The sequence below is a fragment of the Dreissena polymorpha genome, chromosome 1 (genome assembly GCF_020536995.1).
Source record: "Dreissena polymorpha isolate Duluth1 chromosome 1, UMN_Dpol_1.0, whole genome shotgun sequence".
Classification (NCBI taxonomy): Eukaryota; Metazoa; Mollusca; class Bivalvia; order Myida; family Dreissenidae; genus Dreissena; species Dreissena polymorpha.
In genome coordinates, this window is record NC_068355.1 from 51844854 (window position 1) to 51867814 (window position 22961).

The 22961-nt window shown below is 36.4% G+C and overlaps 2 protein-coding genes across 5 annotated transcripts in view; one reads left to right on the forward strand and one right to left on the reverse strand.

Annotated features, from left to right (window-relative positions):
* LOC127880644 (uncharacterized) overlaps window positions 1-7958 on the forward strand; it is a 62054-nt gene extending 54096 nt beyond the window's left edge. For all 3 annotated transcript variants that reach the window (XM_052427967.1, XM_052427982.1, XM_052427974.1), the window contains one exon: window positions 1894-7958. In XM_052427967.1, the coding sequence (XP_052283927.1) occupies window positions 1894-2590 (697 nt within the window). In that variant the 3' untranslated portion in view covers window positions 2591-7958. The remainder of the gene's footprint in view (window positions 1-1893) is intronic.
* A 2620-nt stretch (window positions 7959-10578) lies between these two features.
* LOC127880719 (transmembrane protein 229A-like) lies at window positions 10579-21194 on the reverse strand. Of its 2 annotated transcripts, none has more exons than XM_052428087.1 (3): window positions 19974-20145; window positions 18453-18625; window positions 10579-13646 (listed from the first exon to the last, which is right to left on the reverse strand). In XM_052428087.1, exons 2-3 carry the CDS (start codon window positions 18607-18609, stop codon window positions 13294-13296), a joined length of 510 nt encoding a protein of 169 aa, XP_052284047.1. In that variant the 5' UTR covers window positions 18610-18625; window positions 19974-20145; the 3' UTR covers window positions 10579-13293. The 2 variants fall into 2 exon arrangements, with proteins under 2 accessions (XP_052284047.1, XP_052284039.1); XM_052428079.1 differs by lacking the exon at window positions 19974-20145 and adding an exon at window positions 21027-21194 and having other exon boundaries at window positions 10826-13646.
* Window positions 21195-22961: the final 1767 nt, after the last annotated feature.

A 22961-nucleotide genomic window follows, 5' to 3' on the forward strand; every position in this document is an offset into this window, starting at 1 on the left:
ATGATAGAGGGCTTTAAGGGAAAGTGCAGAATGTATATAAGGGATTCACATGAACTGTCACATCATGATAGAGGGCTTTAAGGGGAAGTGCATAATGTACATAAGGGATTCAAATGAAACTGTCACATCATGATAGAGGGCTTTAAGGGGAAGTGAAGAATGTATATAAGGGATTCAAATGAAACTGTCACATCATGATAGAGGTTCTTTAAGGGGAAGTGCAGAATGTATTGAAGGGATTCACACAAAACTGTCACATCATAATAGAGGGCTTTAAGGGGAAGTGCAGAATGTATATAAGGAGTTCACATGAAACTGTCACATCATGATAGAGGGCTTTAAGGGAAAGCACAGAATGTATATTAGGGATTCACATGAAACTGTCACATCTTGATAGAGGGCTTTAAGGGGAAGTGCAGAATGTATTGAAGGGATTCACATGAAAATGTCACATCATGATAGAGGGCTTTAAGGGGAAGTGCAGAATGTATATAAGGGATTCACATGAAAATGTCACATCATGATAGAGGGCTTTAAGGGGAAGTGCAGAATGTATTTTAAGGATTCACATGAGACTGTCAATTCATGATAGAGGGCTTTAAGGGAAGCACAAAATGTATTTAAAGGATTCACATGAGACGGTCAACTCATGATAGAGGGCTTTAAGGGGAAATGCAGAGTGTATTTTAAGGATTCTCATGAGACTGTCACATCATGATAGAGGGCTTTATGAGGAAGTGCAGAATGTATATAAGGAATTCACATGAAACTGTCACATCATGATAGAGGGCTTTAAGGGGAAGTGCAGAATGTATTGAAGGGATTCACATGAAAATGTCACATCATGATAGAGGGCTTTAAGAGGAAGTGCAGAATGTATATAAGGAATTCACATGAAAATGTCACATCATGATAGAGGGCTTTAAGGGGAAGTGCAGAATGTATTGAAGGGATTCACATGAAACTGTCAACTCATGATAGAGGGCTGTAAGGGGAAGTGCAGAATGTATATAAGGAATTCACATGAAACTGTCAAATCATGATAGAGGGTTTTAAGGGGAAGTGAAGAATGTATATAAGGGATTTACATGAAACTCACATCATGATAGAGGGCTTTAAGGGGAAGTGCAGAGTACAAGGACTGTTACTCCTGGTCAGGAGTTATTTCTCTTTAGTATATTTCATGTGCAGAGCATTACATGCTGGCTGTTGAAGGTATTTTAAATAGGAAATGTAGAGTAAATTCAGAGGATAAGAACTCCAACCTTGTTTTCAGTATTTTGGGAACTATTGCCCTCTTCTTATTTTTCGTATGCTTCTTGTCTTTTGTGGATTATAACTCGGCACTTATTGAATGGATTGAAATGAAACTCTATATCATGAAGCTTAAAGGGGAATAATAAAGTACAGTAAGTCTCCATCATTCTATCCTTGCCTTAAACATTTAGAGAAATACTAGAATATGTCCACAATATTGTCACAGGAGCAGATAAAATTACAGATATTGTGTTACCATATTTGAATATCAGTCACATTTTATATATCCAATCAAATACAGAAGTTATAATATGTAGGTGTTATTTTTATGCCCCCGGATCGAATGATCGGGGGTATATTGTTTTTGGCCTGTCTGTCATTGTATGTGTGTGTCACTGTGTGTGTCCCAAAACTTTAACCAAAACTTTAACATTGGTCATAACTTTTGCAATATTGAAGATAGCAACTTGATATTTGGCATGCATGTGTATCTCATGGAGCTGCACATTTTTAGTGGTGAAAGTCAAGTCATCCTTCAAGGTCAAAGGTCATATATATGGCTTCAAAGCTGCGCATTAGGGGACATTGTGTTTCTGACGAACACATCTCTTGTTTTAACAATGTCCTCAATTTCAGGTATGTTGTGTATGATTTCGACTATGAACCAAACAAGCTGGAAAGAAAATTCTCAGCTGGAAAGTCGCAGCAGAGCAGACGGTCACCAGTGAAAGACATAGACAGGACTAAACCAAGAGAGATCACTCCACTAAGGGAGACAATTAGAGTTTTACCTCCCTTAGGTGGGGGCCAGAGGGTTATGGCCCCAATGGACTCCACCACTGACCACACAAGTGATAACGAATCCTCATATTCGGACACAACTGAGGACGACACCACCACTGATGACCAGATGGGGACTGGAACGATGCAGTACGGACCACCTTTGGGGTTCTTTAACCCTTCAAGTGATAAACTCGCCACAAGCAGACTGTACGACTCGAACGCATTTCAGAGAATTGACAACGACATTGAGAAGATAAGTCTAACTCAGTCGAGGAATGTTCAAAGTGATCAAAGAGCAGCTTTGTGTGACGATACAGTCGATCATTCTCAACCAGTGCCTCCGACCCGTAATGAATCCAGTCGGTCGATACAAAACAAGAGACCAGACGACGCGGTGCATCCACAGCCCAGCGAGAGTGCCAAAGAGGGTCCGATGCCCCAGGTCCCTTCTCAGCCCCGTGATATTCATAGGATGGGACCTAGGGTAACGCCCCCTTGGCCCCATGGACCACCCCCGCCCTACTCAGCAGGCGAGAAATTTGTGGTTTAGAACAGTGCATCTGTATATTAGTACTGTATCTTTGATTCAGTGGGCAATAAATTTGTGGTTTAGAACCATGCATTAATAGTTTTTTGGTTATTGTACAGTGCTTTGATATTGTCACACATTGTTTGGAAAGAAGTGTTTGATTGTAAAGTGTCTTCCAAGAAATTTTGGGCACTTTGCCAGAACAATTTTGGTTGGTCAAAAGCTCACTTCAAATGTACTTCATATTGATATAATTTTGAAGACGATTTTTTTGCCAATGGTTTACAATTGTGTTCGAAATAGTTGATAATGTTCTTCGATATTGCTTTTAGCTCACCTGAGCACAATGTTCTCTTGGTGAGCTTTTGTGATTGCCCTTTGTCAGTTGTGCACATCCGTCTTGCCTCGTGAACATTTACCTTGTAAACAGTCTAGATTCAACATTCATTGTTCAATCTATATTAAACTTGGTCAGCTAATTTGTTCTAATGATATATTGGCTGAATTTTGAAAATGGCTCAGGACCCTTGAAAAACATGGTCATCAGCAGGCGGGGCAGTTGCTTATGTTGCTTACATGAATCCATGTTAAGGCTCGAATGCCCATGTTTATTCGGCAATCCTTCTGAACTTTGGTCAGAACATTTTCCCTTATGGAATTTCCTCTGAGTTTGAAACTTTCTTTTAAGAGTAGATGATGAGGTCAAATAAAAATAACTACATATTTGTACTCTTGAAGTCACTTTCCTTGTCAAATCTTCATGAATCCATTAAGAACATTTGTTATAACCATATATCTCAGCCAAGTTCAAGCATACAAATGGACCAAGAAATGAAATATTTATGTTTCATACAGTACTTTCATTATTTTGAGCTCCACATCATCAGAATAGTTTAGTCCCTTAGGGTCTCAGGTGAACGCCTTTAGGCCCATGGCCATGCTGTTGTTATTGTCCCCTACTGGTTAAACCGGAGGGGACTTATGGTTTGCACTCTGTCCGTCAGTCAGTCTGTCAGTCCTTCACACTTTTCTGGATCCTGCAATAACTTTAAAAGTTCTTCATATTTTTTCATGAAACTTGAAACATGGACAGATGGTAATATGGACATTATGCATGCCATTTCATTTTGTTCCTACGTCAAGAATTCTGGTTGCTATGGCAACAAATATAAAAAAAATAAAAAAAATCTGAAAATGGTGGAGTTTCACTGGTAGGGGACCATATTGCTTGGCAATCTCTTGTTATATCCAACTTGTTGCATTATGTGATTTTTGTTTGTGTAGATCTTTGAGGCTCCATGACATGGTTTTAGCTCACCTGAGCAAAATGTGCTCATGATGAGCTTTATGATCACCTGTTATCCGTCTTGTGTTGTGGGGCATCAACAGTTGCCTTGTTAACACTCTAGAGGCCACATTTACCACTATTGTCCGAATTTTCATAAAATTTGGACAGAAGATTTGTGCCAATGATATCTTGGACGAGTTCAAAAATGGTTCCGGTTGTTTGAAAAACATGGCCACCAGGGTCGGGGCATTTTATCCTTATATGGCTATAGTAAAACCTTGTTAGCACTCTAGAGAACAAAATGTATTGTCCAATCATCATGAAACTTGTTTAGAAGATTTGTCCCAATGATATCTTGGACTGTTTAAATATGGTTTCGGTTGCTTGAAAAACATGGCCGCTAGTGGGAGGGTCATTTTTCCTTAAATGGCTATATATGGCTGTAATAGTAAAACCTTGTTTACACTCTGGAGGCCACATTTATTTATGATCTTCAGGAAATTTGGTCAGAAGATTTGTCCCATTGATAGTTTGAAATTTATCTAGTTGGTTGAAAAACATGGCTGCAAGGGGGGGGGCATTTTTCCTTATATGGCTTGAGTTAAAACTTGTTAACACTCTAAAAGTAATATTAATTGTCCAATCTTCATGAAACTTGGTGTGAACATTTGTTCCAATGATATTTTGGATGACTTCGAAAATGGTTCTGATCTGTTGAAAAACATGGCCGCATGGCGGGGAATTTTTCCTTATATGTCTTAAGTGAAACCTTAATAACACTCTAGAGGCCACATTTATTGTTGGATCATCATGAAACTTAGTCAGAAGATTTTTCCCAATTATATTTTTGACGAGTAAGAAATTGCTTCCAGTTGCTTGAAAAACATTGTGGCAAGGGGGCGGGGCATTTTTCCTAAAATATTTCTATATATTGCTATAAAAAAAAATCTGTTAGCACTGTAGAGTACACATTTATTGTCCGATCCTAATGAAACTTGGTCAGAAGATTTGTCCCAATCATATCTTGGACAAGTTTGAAAAAGGTTGAAAAAAATGGCCATCACTGGGCGGGGCATTTTTCTTTATATGGCTATAGTAAAAACTTGTTAACACTCTAAAAGTCACATTCATTGACCAATCGTCATGAAACTTGGTCAGAAGATTTGTTTTAACGATATCTTGGAAGAGTTTGGAAATGGTTCCGGTTTGTTCTAATACATGGCTGCCAGAGGGCGGGGATTTTATCCTTATATGGTTATAGTAAAACCTTGTTAGCACTCTAAAAGTTACATTTATAGTTCACTCTTCATAAAACTTGGTAAGAACATTTGTTCTAATGATATCTTGGGCTGCAAAGAACAGGTCAGTTTCTTAGTATCTTAGGTGAGTTACTTTGGGCCTTTCAGTCCCTCCTGTTTTTTGTTTCTAAATTAATTGAATCTCTTTTGATATAGATTTACTTTAGATATTATTTATTACTCTTGACATGTTTCATTCGCTTTATTTGATTTGATCAAAATTCATCATCAATTAAAATGATTCAGTTAACATTCATTTGAAACTTAAAACCAGTCATTTGTTGACTTAAGTTCATGTTATTCATTACTAGTTTATGATAAAATTATGATCTTGTTTGTAATATTTCTTCTTATGTGATTCTGCCTTGCTTATTGTTTTATTTGTAATTTAGATTATTGTTTATCCATAAAATATAGTTTAGGCAAATTTGTTTCTTTCACATTGGTTCTTAGCATTTGTTTTAATATCAGAAGTGTTACATTTATTTGCACCAGCTTTTAACTAAATTATTGCCATATCTTGTTATTGATTATTGTTCAGTAATTTGGTATTTCATTATTCTGTCTCAATTGTTTAATCTATTTTGTTATTGTTTTATTTGTGTTTATCTTAACTTATAACATGTAAATTTGACCAAGATGAAAGGGTACAGCATTTTTTTCTTGTACTGGTACACACTATTGCCAATTTTAGTACAGTATCTGTTTTATAACAGAGTATAGCTGTAACTCTCAAGGATTTCTTCATGAGTAATGTGTGTAACAAGGAAATTTGATATTTCCAGAATACGTACTTCAAGTATTTTTAGCTGACTAGTGCACAATATGGTCATGGCGAGTTTTTGTCATCGCCTTTTGTCCATAGTTTGGCATGCGTCATATACATTTGCCTTTTAACCACTTTTGAGGCCAAAGTTAGTGCCCAATCATCATGAAACTTGCTCAGAATACTTGTACCATTGATATCTCGGCCGAGTTGAAACTGGGTCACATGGTATCAAAAACTAGGTCACTAGGTCTTCTTGAAACCTGGTCAGAAAATGAATCCCAATTACATTTTGGCATCGTTTGGAAATGGTTTTGGTCCATTGAAAAACATGGTCACCATGGTGCATGGTAGTTGCTTGTATTTGGCTTTTGAAAAACCATGGGAACACTCTAGAGGTCATATTTATCGCCCAATACTGTCACAATTATATCATGGCTGAGTTCGAAACTGGGTTGTATTCGGTCAAAATCGAGTTAACTAGGTCACTTTTGTGTAAAGCAACATTTTAATAAATATCTGTTAAAATCTTATTGGTACACATGTATTTTGAATCTGTTATAATATGTACGGAAATCGATATTACCTAAACTTGTACAGTTGATTGCATATGATCATCCTGTTAATTAATGTTTGTGTGATAACAAAGCAACTCTTAACTTGGTTTAATATCTATAAGGTTTATACAAAGATAAAGACAACTTTTTGTTTTGCTTAGCCAGTTAGATTATCTGGTCATCATTATGTTCTAACATGTATGTATTACTACACACAGAGTTATTTTTGACATCTGCATGTAGGATTGTTGTGACCTTCTGACATAGTGTTGTGAGAAATTGCCATATCATTTGATGGTGCTATTTTATTGTATTCAATATTAATATACTGTTTTATTGTTGTTAACATTTGCATTTACAACTCAAGCTATATTCTTATATGATTATAAATAACTGTATCAGATGCAATAGCTTCTGAAACCGCAGTAGGCTGAGTGAATAATATGAACAAGTTTGGAAAGAAAGAAAATTAATGAAAGATTTGTTTTATTGAAAAAATGATTCAGCATTAAATACTTGATTGATGGGATATTATTGCTAAAAAAACTGTTTAAGATGATGTATTCATAAATTTAGTTAATTAGTGTTGATGCAATTGTACACTATTCATCTTGTTAACACAATAATAATTAAACTTTTTAAGTTGGAGGAAAATGTGATAAATTGAAGCCAGCAAATTAAGCAATACAAAAGCCAGTTATTTTTATTAGTGCTATTGAACAAGTTATACAGTAACATCCACACCAAATTATTGTATGTCTATGTATATATTTTCACTACTACTGGAAGCATTTTATTATGTTTCTTTCCTTTCCTATGTGACCAAGATATTCATAATAATCATAACAGAATACATGTAGTAATTTTTGGTAACTCAATATTCATCATATTTTTTAATGGTTAGTTTTATACACGTTTAGTGTTAAGAACCTATGATATTTATTTTTATGATTTGTTTTGTACTGCACACTGGTGATTGTAGTAAGTAAAAAATAATGTATTAAATCTAGAATGAAAAACTTAAGTTTTTTAAACATCACATTTTGTACTTTCATCAACAACCATACAACATTTTGTATGTGTTTAATGTAAATATTAAATTTTATGCTTATCCCTGATATATCCGTCTGCTCATAGTCACAAAATTGTGCGCCGAAATACTCCTATTGGATGATAAATCTTGAATCCATATTATGTTTGTATTGAAGATAAAACCTTCAAATGGGCTTAATATGTATGTTGATCTGATATTTCTATCAATTACTGTTTGAGATACCACCTGTATGTTGTTTTGGGTTATTACTCCGTGCCAGTTGCATGCATTATGTATGCATGTAGAATACTTTATGATGCTCACTGTCATTCATATTATTTTCTTCATATTTATTATTGTTTATTTCTTGCCTATTTTTAATTAAATCTTCATGCTTGCTTTTTACGATGTAGATTTTATGTATTCAATAAATACACTTAAAATCATGATTTCTCGTTTATTCTTAGCGAGAAGAGGGTAGAAAAATATAGAATAACAAAATAATCACCACTTAAGTTCAAGAACTTGAACACTTATCTTAAAAAACTTTCAACATAAAAATGAATTTAATTAAAAATTAATATTTATTGAACAAACTCAATACACTGTACATTGCATAGAGGAAGGCTACATAATTAATTTTCTCCAACTAATACGACCTGCAGCATGCAAAAATTTGTCTTATGTCATATGCAGCAAGCATATCACCAGAGCAGTTTATTTGCAATCCGGTCAGGTGCTGCGCTTTTCTCTGAGACCACAAAAACCGTTTGCTCATAGTCACACAATTGTGGGGCGAACTACTCCTTTTGGATGATACATTAATCTTGAATCCATAATTATGTTTATGCCCCCCTTTGAAGAAGAGGGGGTATATTGTTTTGCACATGTCGGTCTGTCCATATGTCCGTCCGTCCACCAGATGGTTTCCGGATGATAACTTAAGAACCCTTAGGCCTAGAATCATGAAACTTCATAGGTACATTGATCATGACTTGCAGATGACCCCTATTGATTTTCAGGTCACTAGGTCAAAGGTCACGGTGACCCAAAATAGTAAAATGGTTTCCGGATTATAACTCAAGAATGCTTATGCCTATGATCATGAAACTTCATAGGTAAATTGATCATGACTTGCAGATGACCCCTATTGATTTTCAGGTCACTAGGTCAAAGGTCACGGTGACCCAAAATAGTAAAATGGTTTCCAGATGATAACTCAATAACGCTTATGCCTAGGATCATGAAACTTCATAGGTACATTGATAATGACTCGCAGATGACCCCTATAGATTTTCAGGTCACTAGGTCAAAGGTCAAGGTCACGTCAACCCGAAAAAATAAATTGGTTTCTGGATGAAAACTCAAGAATGCTTATGTCTAGGATCATGAAACTTCATAGGTACATTGATCATGACTCGCAGATGACCCCTATTGATTTTCAGGTCACTGGGTCAAAGGTCAAGGTCACGGTTACACAACTTTGAAAAATGGTTTCCGGATGATAACTCAACAACGCTTACGCTTAGGATCATGAAACTTCATAGATACATTGATCATGACTCGCAGATGACCCCTATTGACTTTCAGGTCACTAGGTCAAAGGTCAAGGTCATGGTGACTTGACACAGTAAAATGGTTTCCGGATGATAACTCAAGAAAGCTTAGCCTAGGATCATGAAACTTCATAGGTACATTGATCATGACTCACTGATGACCCATATTGATTTTCAGGTCACTAGGTCAAAGGTCAAGGTCACAGTGCCAAAGAACGTATTCACGCAATGGCTGCCACTACAACTGACAGCCCATATGGGGGGCATGCATGTTTTACAAACAGCACTTGTTTTATTTTATTATTGTTTAATTTGAGTTTCAATGCTATGAGGTTAAATTTCATTTACACTTATATGTATCATGAATATTGCTGGGCCAAGTGTGAGGTTAAGCGCTATAAAACCGGTTTAAACCCCCAATGCTTTGCATTGACCGTTCCAAGGCGGTGACACTAGCTTTATTCTTTTATGTGTGTATGTTGTTTCGTATTGTGCGGTTTTGTACTGTTTTGGCAGTTGGTCACTTGCCTTAAATAAAGGACTAACAAATTGTATATCATAAGAATGCAATACTGCTCAAGCATCTGGAGTTTCAGTTTTTTATATTATTCTGCAGATATAACATTCAACTCGGCTAAATATGGGTGTTCATCTATTGTTATTTCTATGAATTACTGTATGAGTTACCACCTGTATGTTGTTTCGGGTTATCACGCCGTGCCAGTTGCATGCATTATGTATGCATGTAGAATACATTATGATGCTCGACACTGTAATTCATATTATTTGCTTCATATTTATTATTGTTTATTTCTTGCCTATAGTTTATTAAATCTTCATGCTTGCTTTTTACGATGTAGACGTTATGTGTTTTAAATAATACGATTAAAATCATGATTTTTCATTTATTCTAGCGAGAAGAGGATAGAAAATTAGAATAGATAGATAGAATAAGAAATAATCACCACTTAAAAGTTTAAGTTCCAGTAATTAAGTTATGTTAACTGATTAAGATTTTTCAGGACTTGAACACTTATCTTTAAGAACTTTCAACATAAAAAGTTATTTAATTTAAAATCAATATTAACTGAACAAACTAAATACGCTGTTCATTATATTGAGGTAAGCTAGATAATGTATTATCTCCAACTCATACGACCTACAGCATGCAAAAATGGGTCTTATGTTATATGCAGCCAGCATAGCCTGAGACCAGTAGTGTATTTGCTGTCTGGTCAGGTTGAAATAAAGCTACCATTTCCTCTAATGAGACCACAAAAACCTTTTGTGAATTTAAATAAGTCTGGGTAGCTCCTAACCAGACTGTGTGGATGCGCAGGCTGACTGGTCTGGAGCTACACTGGCTGCATATGGAATACGACCTGTTTTCACATGATGTGTCTGTTTGCATTTGTCAGGATAACTTGGGAAAGGTTGGAAGTTGTAATTTGATCACTTCTAAGATTAATGTTATTATATGTAATATAGGAAAAAAAGAAACAAAATCGTCAACTATTCTAAACTTATATAAAGAATTGTGTCCTAAACTGCACCACCAGTACTATTTCTACAACAATTCAAAATAGCATGGTGCTGAAAAAACTTATATCTATAATTAAAAGATGAAACTTATAAATACACTGCACAATCTGAATTCTTCGGGTGGCATTAGGTAGTAACAACCACAATATATGTCTGACAACACAAAAATTAAATAACAAACAGATTATAAAAATTCACACTTAAAATGAAAAATAGTGATGATATAAAATTTATTGTAAATACAAATGGTGAAAATATTATATTTTGAAGAACTTGAAAATGTGCAATAAATTTTCATTGAATATCATGTAATTTATTGTACAGAAACACCATAATTCTTATTGCAGGTATGTGTATCCAAGTGCAAACTTGAAAATTAAAACAAATCAAATAATTAATACCAAGTGTGATGCACATACCATATTTACACAAATTAAATATACAGGCATCATTTGATATGTATTTCATGCAATTCTTTATTCTACCAAAATTATTGAGACAACTTAGAATTACTATAGTCTTACTGAGACCAACAAATTATAACCGAGTAAACTGCTCGTTTGCAGTAAAATGCAGCCATACCTCACTAATAATACAGAAAAAATCATCATTGCTCTTCGATCTTCTCGAGTTCTTGACAAAACAAAAATACTGCAAAGTTACTATTCTCTGATACACTCACTATTAACACAGAAAGAGAGAGATGTACTTTATAAATGTTCAAAGAAGAAAAAAGCGTTGAAATACTTGTAAATTTATTATCACTTATCGAGTTAGTGCCCAATAAAAGTAAAGGATTTCTGTAGGAATGGTATGAATTAAACCAGACTCATTTAATTGCATGGTGAACATAGTGAACACAAGTTTTGTTTACAAAATAAATACCATAAAACATAGTGCTGTTTAACATTGGTATTCAAATACCATGTCTATTTTATAAATTAAGAGTTGTAGCCATTTAACATGCAGATTCACAGATTGAAGCTTAATATCTGATTCTGAATACACAGAAGTGAGCTCCCGTGCACTGCTCTAGAATCAGACGCCCAGCACATCAACGCAGTAAAACAAGATGACAGCGACTTCCGGTTTGGTCACGTGTTTAAGCTCACGTGGAAAGCAAGGAACGTCCGAACCACACAGTGCTCCATACTGTCAATCAATTATGTCAATCATAAAACTAGGCAGTCTTTTTATTCCTTACATGCCAACTTTCAACACTTGGCATTGAAGTTACTTCTCTCCATTTTTACCAAAAAATGATTCAATGCTTAGTTGATAATCTCAATGATGTCAAAGGCTGGATTATAAATTGTGTCATTTAAAATGTGTTTCATAAAACAATCTTGTTCTGATTACAGGGATTTTGTGTAAATAAAAGGTAAATGTGTAATGAAATAACAAAATTAATTACATAAATGCCTATATTGAGCTACAAAACTTCAACAAACTGCTTGTATGCGTCGAAATTGGGCACTCGAGGATAACTTTCCGATATAGACCGAGAAGTTGCGATTCACTTACAAGCAAGTAGATGTACTGGTGCACACGCTAAAAAAACTCAATGTAACTTTTTGTTGGCGTTTCGAGTATATATAACAGTCAAACAACCAATCTCCACGCAGAGTTGTCGTTCCTTGCTCTCACATACAATCCATGCTGGTTCCCGTCAAAACTCTGCGAGAAGGTTGTCAAATAACGGAACGTGATCGCTGTTATATGACGAAAACTCAACATTAAATGTTACAAGCGTTCGGTTATTATTCTATTTAGACAGTTATTACGTCACTCAAAAAATCCTAGCGGGACAATCGTTGGTCACTTATATTTCGTGATTGGGAATGGTTGATTAATGGCGCAAATTATGCAAGAATAATGCTCCTCTATATCGTCGATGATCAATATCACTATAAAAATCACTTCCATTGAGTATCTTGGTGTGATCGAATTCGAACATGGAACAAAAAGCTACCCTCAAACTAGATCGACCACGATTTTTCAGCTTGGCAATTGAGTAACGTCAAATAAAAAAGCGCTTGCGGTTAAAATAGCGTTTACATTTTGTTTGGCAAGTATGCAGTGACGTACTAATTTTATTTAATGCTTTCCGGTGGTTTATATAGAAATATCAATGAAATAAAACTGATAATTTCACTGTTTCAAACAGTGAAAATTATCAGTGAGAATTATCGATAATTTTCACTGTTTACTGTGTAATGACGTCATTTTTTTGACGAAATGCATCATTATCCCAGCAAAATTATTTAGTTAAACTCTTAAACAATGTATATAAACTGTGAAAAATGCATTAAATAAAAAGAAAATTTGTTGGAATCGGTGGATTATCGATTTTAATTCACTCGTGATCATAAAAAATATATATTTTCACTCGTAGCTGCGCCACTCGTGAAAATATTATTTTCTATGATCACTCGTGAATTAAAATCGATAATCCATCGGATCCAACAAATATCCTCGATGTAATTAAAAATCGTGTTGCGTTACTAAGAAAAAAACTAAGCGGTATGTACATGTGCTCGCGCACTGATGGCGTTATCTTTGATATTAAGGCTAGTGTGAGGTCACCGACATATGGAAAAAATATAACGTTTACATTGGTTCTGTTATTATCACCGTTACGTTTGATGACATCATCGCTGTTATCAACACTCATGTGAGGGCACTCAGTCTAGCTTATGCAGCAAGTCCTCCTTATGCACCTCCGTGGTGACGCGCAGTGAGAGCAGGAAGTGCGACAGGATATCCTGGTAGACGCACAGCAGCGTCCATCCGGGCGCGTACACCAGCGTCACAAGACCCATGAAGTTGAGCGGGTAGTGGCTGTAGTCCCAAGAGCACGCGTCGAACTGACGGAGAACGAGACCGAACGCGAACTCCCACGTGTAGATGATGAGTAGATAGAGCGGCAACCGGAAGTACCAACGGATGCCGTGTCGAAGGTGTAAGAACACGTAGACGCGCTCTACGAAGAAGCTGCAGCTGCCGTAGATAAAGAACGAGAAGATCGTCGAATAACCTAGAACCAGAGAACCTTCATTAGTAGTGGAATGAGCGTTTACAGATTTCTTTCCTTTATGTTTGCGGTTTTTCACCAATATACGCTGCGTGTTTATCTTAGTGTGTCGTGTATGTTATTTGTGCACTAAATATTTATATATCGCCAAAGCTGACTAATTATATAGGATCGTTCGAGTAGATTGACTGACCGCGTTGGCATGAAATAAAACAAGTTTACATGGTTAAAATCCAATACACAAACACAACTTTACGGATAGTTTCGAGTGCCCGTTGTAACGCAATTATTTATATTTAAATGGGTTGCAGAACACTCACTATGATCACCATAGAGAAATTCAAACTGCGTGCTCCATTCCATTGATGAACTCACAAATGCAAACTTCAATTTTTAGCTTAACAACTTTTTATGCTACAGAATTTAAAGTGATATTATGGGCATCTAACAGTTTATAGGTGTCTATCGCAACCGTTGTTTATTTTTGGTGTTTTCACTTCATATACACTTATATTTGTTAATGCAACATCAAAATACTAAAATAATATCCTGGAAAGAAAAAAATAATGCATTTAAATATCAACCGTACTTTCGTTTGAAAACTGATCATGCATGTACGTTGTGAACCTAAATTTAGTTTTATTCCAGATTCGTTCATACGACACAAAGACACAATTTTGTTTTACGGATCATTTCGGCTTAGAGGACTGGATGAGTCATGTAAAATATAGTATATAAAATATATTTTTAATAAACAACTGGTAGCAAGATGAGTTGCAGATAATTGGTAAGTAACCACATTTTAATTAAAGGGATCTTTTCACGCTTTGGTAAATTGACAAAATTGAAAAAAGTTGTTTCAGATTCGCAAATTTTCGTTTTAGTTATGATATTTGTGAGGAAACAGTAATACTGAACATTTACCATGGTCTAATATAGCCATTATATGCATCTTTTGACGATTTTAAAACCTAAAAATTATAAAGCGTTGCAACGCGAAACGATTGAATAATTTGGAGAGTTCTGTTTTTGTCGTTAAATTTTGTGAAACTACGAAGATTGCCTATATAAGGTATACAATACGTCCAATATGTGAACAGGTCGGGCTACCGTAACCTCGTGAAGAGGCCAGTAGGACCTGTAAATAAACTCTGAAACACACACATCAATATGTGTACTCGGCGGAATAGCTCAGTAGGCTAAAGCGTTTTTACTTCAGGACTCTGGCAGGACTCCAGGGGTCACTGGTTCGAAACCTGCTCCGGGCAATGTTCTTTTCCTTTTTTTAATTTTATTCTTGATTTTTTTACTGAAGCTTTTACGATCCAATGTTTACATTTATCAATATAAAGCATTTAATGAATAAGTTAAAAAATGCCAAAATCTGTGAAAAGGCCCCTTTAACTCTTTTGACCTGTTAATTCTTTTTATCTCAATTCAACATTGAAACATGCCTATACTATCACTTTAAGTACGCAATATAGTCCCAAGTTTCTCAAAAACCCTCAGTTTTCCGTCTCGTAACTTGTTTGGCGCTATTCAAATATTCATTATATGTGCACTATCTTGTTACACCAACTGAAACACACCATGCATGCAATAACACACTTTATTCAATAGTAACTTCATTGATGGACAGCCTGAATGTGTACTTGAGAAACCATTATCCTCTGGTTACCTTACACAGTCAGATATCGCACGTACATTATTAATGTTCTTTGCCTCCGCTAATATATATAATCACAACGATTTTGTGTAGGCTATCAACTATTTACCATTTCCAGCAATTTAGTACGTTACCGATGGGAAAACTGCAAGCACATGATTTATGGTTGTTATGGAATAGTGTTTCCATAAGCACGTCGTCTATTGTATTTAGTTTTGGCTCTTACCATTCATACAGTAAATATTATATGTAACAAACCTTTTATCTGTATTCACAAATCCGACAGTTAAAACTTTACGCAGTTTGTCCTGAAGAGATTTCTTGAAGTTCTCTAGCTGAATACATGCACCGTTATCTGCGCCTTAACCTTTTCGATAAAATGTATTGAAAGCGAATTAAATGCAACGGTATTTGCATCGTTTTAGATGCGCATTTAATAGACCGCCGCACGCCCAATAAATACGGTACCAAAAGCGATGCGTCTATTCGCATTAGATACACTTTCCCGAGAAGGGTTAATAGTGACAATCCAAGCAACAATAAAACATACTAGGAATAAAACTGACGGAAGTTCAAGGTGGAAGAAATGTTATTTTATGTATTCCCAAAAGGAGCAGCGCGAGTAAGGGTCCTAACAAATGCAAAGATAGGTGCATATGGGAAGAAGAAAGCAATATCCGTAGGGATCTGATTTATTGGCCATTCCGCGTGCACCATGAAATAACAATGAGGATATATCGACTTGCGTTGCCAGAAGAAAGCTGTTTCACCACAAAAACACATTACCGAGTGTTTAAATATTTAATATTCCAGGCAATATAAAATACAGAAGAAACAACTGCCTGAGAATACATATTCGCTACATCACTCCATGTACTGAGAAATATTCGATCTCGAGAAAATGTCACACATGCGCGTTTTTCTAAACGCGTGTTGGCAGACTCTTTTCTTTTTTCTTCACGCGGCTCATATTACACCCAAAAACGTGCAGTTATATATGACTAGACATTAGACAACTCCACCAAGGACGGCCCCAAGCCTGCGCTGAAAAAGGAGGAGGGTTGGGCGTAGGGCCAGCTTCCATACCCTGGTGAAACCTTATTGCTACAGAAACGCCAAACAGAATAACAACAGACATCACGGGCCTGGGAGACGGTGGACCTCCAGCTGGAGAACGTATGTCGCCGGACGGTGAAAGTCAGTGTCAACTGGAAGTCATCAGGCCGAAGACCATCATCTCCATCAGGACCACAACCATCATCGGTACATTGAATGTCTGAACCATGTATGAGATCGGGAAGACAACACACGTGGCCGCAGAGATGAGGAAGTTCAACTTCACCAATCTAAGGATCAGGAATCAAGATGGAATGGCTCTGGGCAGAGGCGACAGACTTCCGGTGAGTTACTGTTGTTCTCGAGGCACGAGCAGGAGGATGCAGCACACACCCAGGGAGTAGCCCTGATGCTTTCCATGTCAGCACAGAGCGCGCTCATCGGGTGGGAGGCAGACGGACCACGGATTATGACGGCCTCTTTCCTTACTAAGAAGAATAGGATCAACGTGGACATAATCCAGCGCTACGCCCCGACAAACGACAGTAAAGAGGATGAGGACAACTTTTACAATAGACTGTCAACAATCATACAAGACAGACCAAAGAGAAACATCATCATTCTAATGGGTGACTTAAATGCCAAGATCGGCAGTGACAACCGAGGATATGAGGAGATCATGGGGAAGCAAGGGTTATGCGAGATGAACGACAACGTGGAGAGATTCGCTGCCCTGTGCGCCACAAGTAACCTGGTCTTCGAAGGAAGGGTTTTCCATTACAGAAGGATACACAAGGCAACTTGGGTGTCATCAGACCTGTCAACGGAGAACCAGATTCACCATTTGTGCATCGCAAGGAAGATTCGTCGCTCTCTTCAGGATGTACGTGTTGAGCGGGGAGCACACGTGTCTTCGGACCATCATCTCCTTGTCGCCCGATTGAAACTAAAGCTGAAGAAGAGTTGGACAGGGGGCCCAGCAAACGCAAACAGTACGACACTGCCACACTGAAAGACACCTGGAAGCAAGAAGAGTTCAAGGTCACTCTCTCCAACAAGTTCCAGGTCCTAGAAGAGCTGCTTGAAGTAGAGACGATAGAGCATAAGTGGCAAAACGTGAAAGAAGCAGTGAATTCTTGGAATTCTTGGAATTCAGTGGACACTCTGAAAACAGTTGGAAGACATCGACTTTGCCGATGATTTGGCATTTCTCTCCCACACCCAAAAACAGATGCAGGAAAAGACAAACATGGTAGCCGACAACCTAGCTAGACTGGGCCTCACCATCAACAGAGGGAAGAGCAAGGTGTTCAGGACCAACGCATCCAACAACACACCCATCAAAGTCCAAGGCGAGGCGCTGAAGGAGGTGGACAGCTTCACCTATCTCGGCAGCATTCTGGACAACCATGGAGGAACGGATGCAGATGTCAGGACCCGCATCGGTAAAGCGCGAGCAGCCTTCCATCAGCTGGATCCAGCGCAATTGGCATCACCACCAAGATTAGGATCTTTATTTATAAGTTTATTTACATCGTGAAGCCACTACTCCTCTATGAAGCAGAGCCCTGGAGAACCACTGTCACCACCATAAAGAAAATACAGGTCTTCATCAACACCTGCCTCATGAAGATCCGCAAGATCCGCTGGCCAGACAAGATCACCAACGAAGAATTATGGAGAAGAACAAACCAGCAGCCAGTTGAAGAAGACGTCCTTCAGAGATGTTGGCGGTGGATAGGCCACACCCTTCGCAAGCCTGCATCCAATACGATAAGGCAATATCTTACATGGAACCCCCAAGGGAAAAGGAAGAAAGGGCGGCCTAGAAACATCTGGCGACGTGACCTGGATACAGATGCTTAGCAGATGGGCCAAACATGGGGGCAGCTGGAGAGACTCGCCCAGAACCGAGACGCCTGGAGGAAGCTGGTTGGCGTCCTATGTCCCAGATGGGACCACAGATGAAGATGAGATGATATGAGACATTAGACAAAACTGTCATGTTTACACAATTAAAAACATGCAATAATAGGTGTGTACCACTTCGAACAAAAAGTGATGTTAGCGTACTATTATTTAGTCACCTTTCAAAGACGAATTTCCTTCTGGCGTGAATATAAAGTCGAAAAGAGCAGTGAACACGATTTCATCGAGAAGTCCGTGCATTCCATACAGGTAGAAGCGCAGCCAGGCCGGCAAAGGGCGCGATACGAAACCCACTTCCTTTCCTTTTGGTGCCATTGTTTTTACTTCCGTTCTGGAAAACAACAACATTGATTATGACTTCAGTGTACATTTAATGATCGTTTGTTCGTTTAAATCATTTGAAGCGAGTTATATCCTGAACAGTTTCATCTACCCAAATCTACTTTGCATCGACAGTTAAAGATTTGCAAATTGTACACGTATGTTTTAAGATTCTAAGAATTAAATATTAAAAATAAAATAAAACAGGAATACACTTTTCTTCGGATCTTTATTTTTCATTAACTAAGCAAGATACATGTTTGTGTGTCTCTATTACCTTGATAGATAAAAGAATTACTGTAATCACAACATCCGCCAATTTAACGAGGTAAGCATGCAAATGTCTTCATAAAAGCACTTCTGTATTGAGTGTATTGAGCACATCATCATGTATGTATTTATTTTAATTTGTGAAAACAGTGTGTTATATACCCAAGCTGTGAAAGTAAACGATTAATAAAAAATGTTTTCGATTTCTGATATCGTTTCGAGCATATGGACAAATACACACCATCGATTTACATACCAACCTGCCAACAAAGAACATTCTACATGTACCCTGACTTCGTCAATATTTATGTTCGCACTCGAGTCCAGTTTTAGGAAACGTAACCTAAACAAACTTCAAATAAAAAAGTTTGATGTTCACTAAAGGCATATGAGAAGGGGAATATGTCGACTTAACACCAATGAGAAGGCTTTCTAAACATACATTATTTTGAGAACCCCAGCGCTGTATACAGTACCTACCAATCGAGGAATCCAACATTCATGTTTGTATGATTTGAAAGAACAGAACACAACAAGAAGCTTGGTTCAAGCAATAAACAGCTTGTCGCGTAAGTGCATTTTAAAAAGGCCGTGATTACACAAATTAATTCACAACTGTATATATGATGTTTATGTACTTTTATTAGCGTCGTAATTAGATCGTTATTGGATCTACGTAATTACTATGACCCAATTAACTGTCAAACAAGTGTATGTTTATTGGTTAACTTCATAGCTAATTTTTACTTTATGTACAGTGAGAGACAAAAGTGGGAACTGTTTACGATCCTAAACTGGGTGGATACAATGTTATTTCGGAGTTGTGAGCTTTGTCAATCAAATACTGAAGGCGTTCAATCGTGACATATTACATTCCATATAGAAGTCAATATAAAAAAATAACTTGTTGTATCATCATGATGATAACGTGATAAGGTTAGAAAGACTAACGAACGCTCGGACGATAGCCTCGCCGTCCTGATCACAAGTGCGTACATGTATACTACACATGTTTTTAAATATAAAATAGTAATACTATCACCAATATATCTTACAATGTTAAAATGGCAAGGTTTCGATAAAAATACCTTTTCGATGTAAATCCTCGTATTAATTTTCACAAAGTAAAGTGTATTCAACGACCTCCGTCGAGAGCAATACTTATTTGGCCATGATTTAAGTTTGATAAATTAAACACTACCGCTATACACTTCGAATATTCTCCGCACGAAACAAATTATTGGCGATCTTAATCGATAAACAAGAAATGCAAGCTATATATATGTGTGAATGAATGCTCAAGGTCTCTAACGTGTAACTTGAATTGGCTGATTACGCGCGTTCTGCAAAGTCTCTTAACTGACAAGTGCCCTGTTCCTGATACCTCAAGATCAATAACATTTGCCTTTGTTCTGTTTCTGTGTGTGTGTTTTCGTGTAAATGATAGTCAATTATCGAATAATTAATGCACTGTTCTCTGTCGAGAACTTACACTACTTCACATGTTTTTTAATGAAATTATCTGTGATGTATTTGATGTATGTGATGATCGTCCTTGACGTATGTTTTAAAGGGGTCTTTTCACGGTTTGGTAAATTGACAAAATAAAATTAAAAATTTGTTTCAGATTCGCAAATTTTCGTTTTAGTTATGATATCTGTGAGGAAACAGTAAAACTGAACATTTACCATGCTTTAAAATAGCCATTACATGCATCTTTTGACGATTTAAAAACCTGAAAATTATAAAGCGTTGCAACGCGAAACGATTGAATAATTTGGAGAGTTCTGTTGCTGTCGTTATATTTTGTGAAACTACGAGGATTGCTTATATAAACTATAAAATGCATCCGTCATCGGTTGGCCGAGTGGTCTAAATGGTTAACGTTTACTCCAGGACTCCAGGGGTCAGTGTTCGGGCCCTGTTGACGGTTATTTATTTTATTTTTTTTATAAATTGTATTCTTTTTTATTGGAGCTCATTAGATCCAATGTTTACATTTATTAATATAAAGCATTTAATGACACACTTCAATACATGCCAAAATCTGTGAAAAGGACCCTTTAATGTGACATCTGAACCCGATAGAATAAGCGCATTTTATAACTAATGGTGCTCGAAGTATTGACGAGGAACAATACCTTGTGTGGACAAATGTATTATTTCCTCTGATCTTTAGACGATTCTGATTGAAGTTTACACATATAATCCATGATGCAATGTTTACCCACAAAATCTGTTTGAAGTTATATTATCAAATTCGTTTGTTCAATGTACCAGTACGCGATCTCGTGTCCGTATCAGTTTAGATAAAAGCACGTGTGTAGCACGAAGTAGACACGGATTATAATGACTATGTATACAATCGCTGTAAATCAATCGATAAATGTACATAACGCCTTACCATTAAACCATTAAACGGACAGACTGTCCATTAGGTGGACATACTGCCCTGTATTAGGGTCAATATCAAATTTATTTGGTTGACAAAGCTGCTTTTCCGTTTTCCAACAACCAATTCCACGTTTTGAATCACACTTTCCAACATTGTAAATTTTAGTTAATGTGTATTGAATCAATGTTATCCCTTAAATCGTAAAATGCAATCTCAGGTTTTAAGCAAGAAAAAATCATTTGAAAACTTTTGGACGGGAGCCTGTTGGTTTCCTTTGTCTACCTCTTATATTCAGGATGTCTCCATTTAAAGTCCGACCAAAAACGTGTAGTACGTTTCTCAATAGCAAATGCATTTCAAAACACTTTCACTCACGACTTTCTAAATGTTCAACAAAGTTAAGAAAATGCAATTATGTTGTTCAAATGAAGCGAACATACAAAGGTGTCAATGTTACACAAAATAAAAAATATTGCCGACATTAACGCTCAAAAGTTTGTGCCGCAATTTGCATGACATTCTAGACGGCTTACATTTCTTCTCAGTGATTACGCCAGTTGAGGTCAAATTAATACTTAAAACAATTTTCGTATGATCATACAACCGCTTTTTACACATACGTAAGCTTTAAATTACGAAATGTGAGAAACCAAAAACGATCATGTTCCATTTGAAACTTGATCCCGCCGCCACTGCATTTGGTTGGTCTGCCAACTCAAAGCAAGTCTTTTATTGCAATTTGAATAGTGAAGGAAGCCATAAAAATATTTGTGTATGTGTTTTTCGGAAGAGTTTTGCTGCCATTCTAAATTGCAAACCCGTAAACTAATCGTCTAATCTTTGAACATGTATCGTTCACCGAAGATGCGCAATAGTCATATGTCATGGCTTAAAATTCGTTTGAAAGGGTTTAACCAACAGATAATCGAAATTGTAAATGAGTTTTCAACATAAATTAAGTGTTGTTTTTTAACTTAATTAACTTACATTCGCCAACCATGCCCATTAAGGATTGTGTTTCACATGATTCGTAGCTATAAGTAACAGGCATGTAAACAGACCCTTCGAAACAATCGCATACATGCAGTTGCTAATTTTCATTCATTACAGTTTTGAATTTCAAAATTAATTCATAAAAACAATAATATACTTTTACCGATACGGCATAACAATGTGTGAAGGATATCTCATTCTGAATGAAATTTGATCTTTTTTCTATATATATCAATTGTACTGAATACAAACACTATGTGGTTTTACAAAGCAATTACTATAACTTTTATATGTTGACTAACACTTTTGTTAACATATCTTAAAAAGTCTCATTGAAGAAATGTATCAGCTACTTAGTAATTGACTATTACACTAGTATGTTTTTTTTCTGAAGATATTTGAACAAATGTAAGAACGGATTCAAAATATATTTTGATTAGCAAAAGTAAGCTACAGTATTACATCATTTCCTAACATATACAAGTAAACTGTATGTGTTCACAAAAAGAACAAGGGAATAACATATGCGGTAAATGTGGTTCACAACACCTTTGGAAATCAAAATGAAACAACATTAAGGATATAAATTGATATAAATTTAAAAGAAGCGTTCAATTGTATAATTTAATAAAAATATCTTAAATATAATTCAACAATTTACACAAGGCATGAAATACTTTAAAGGATA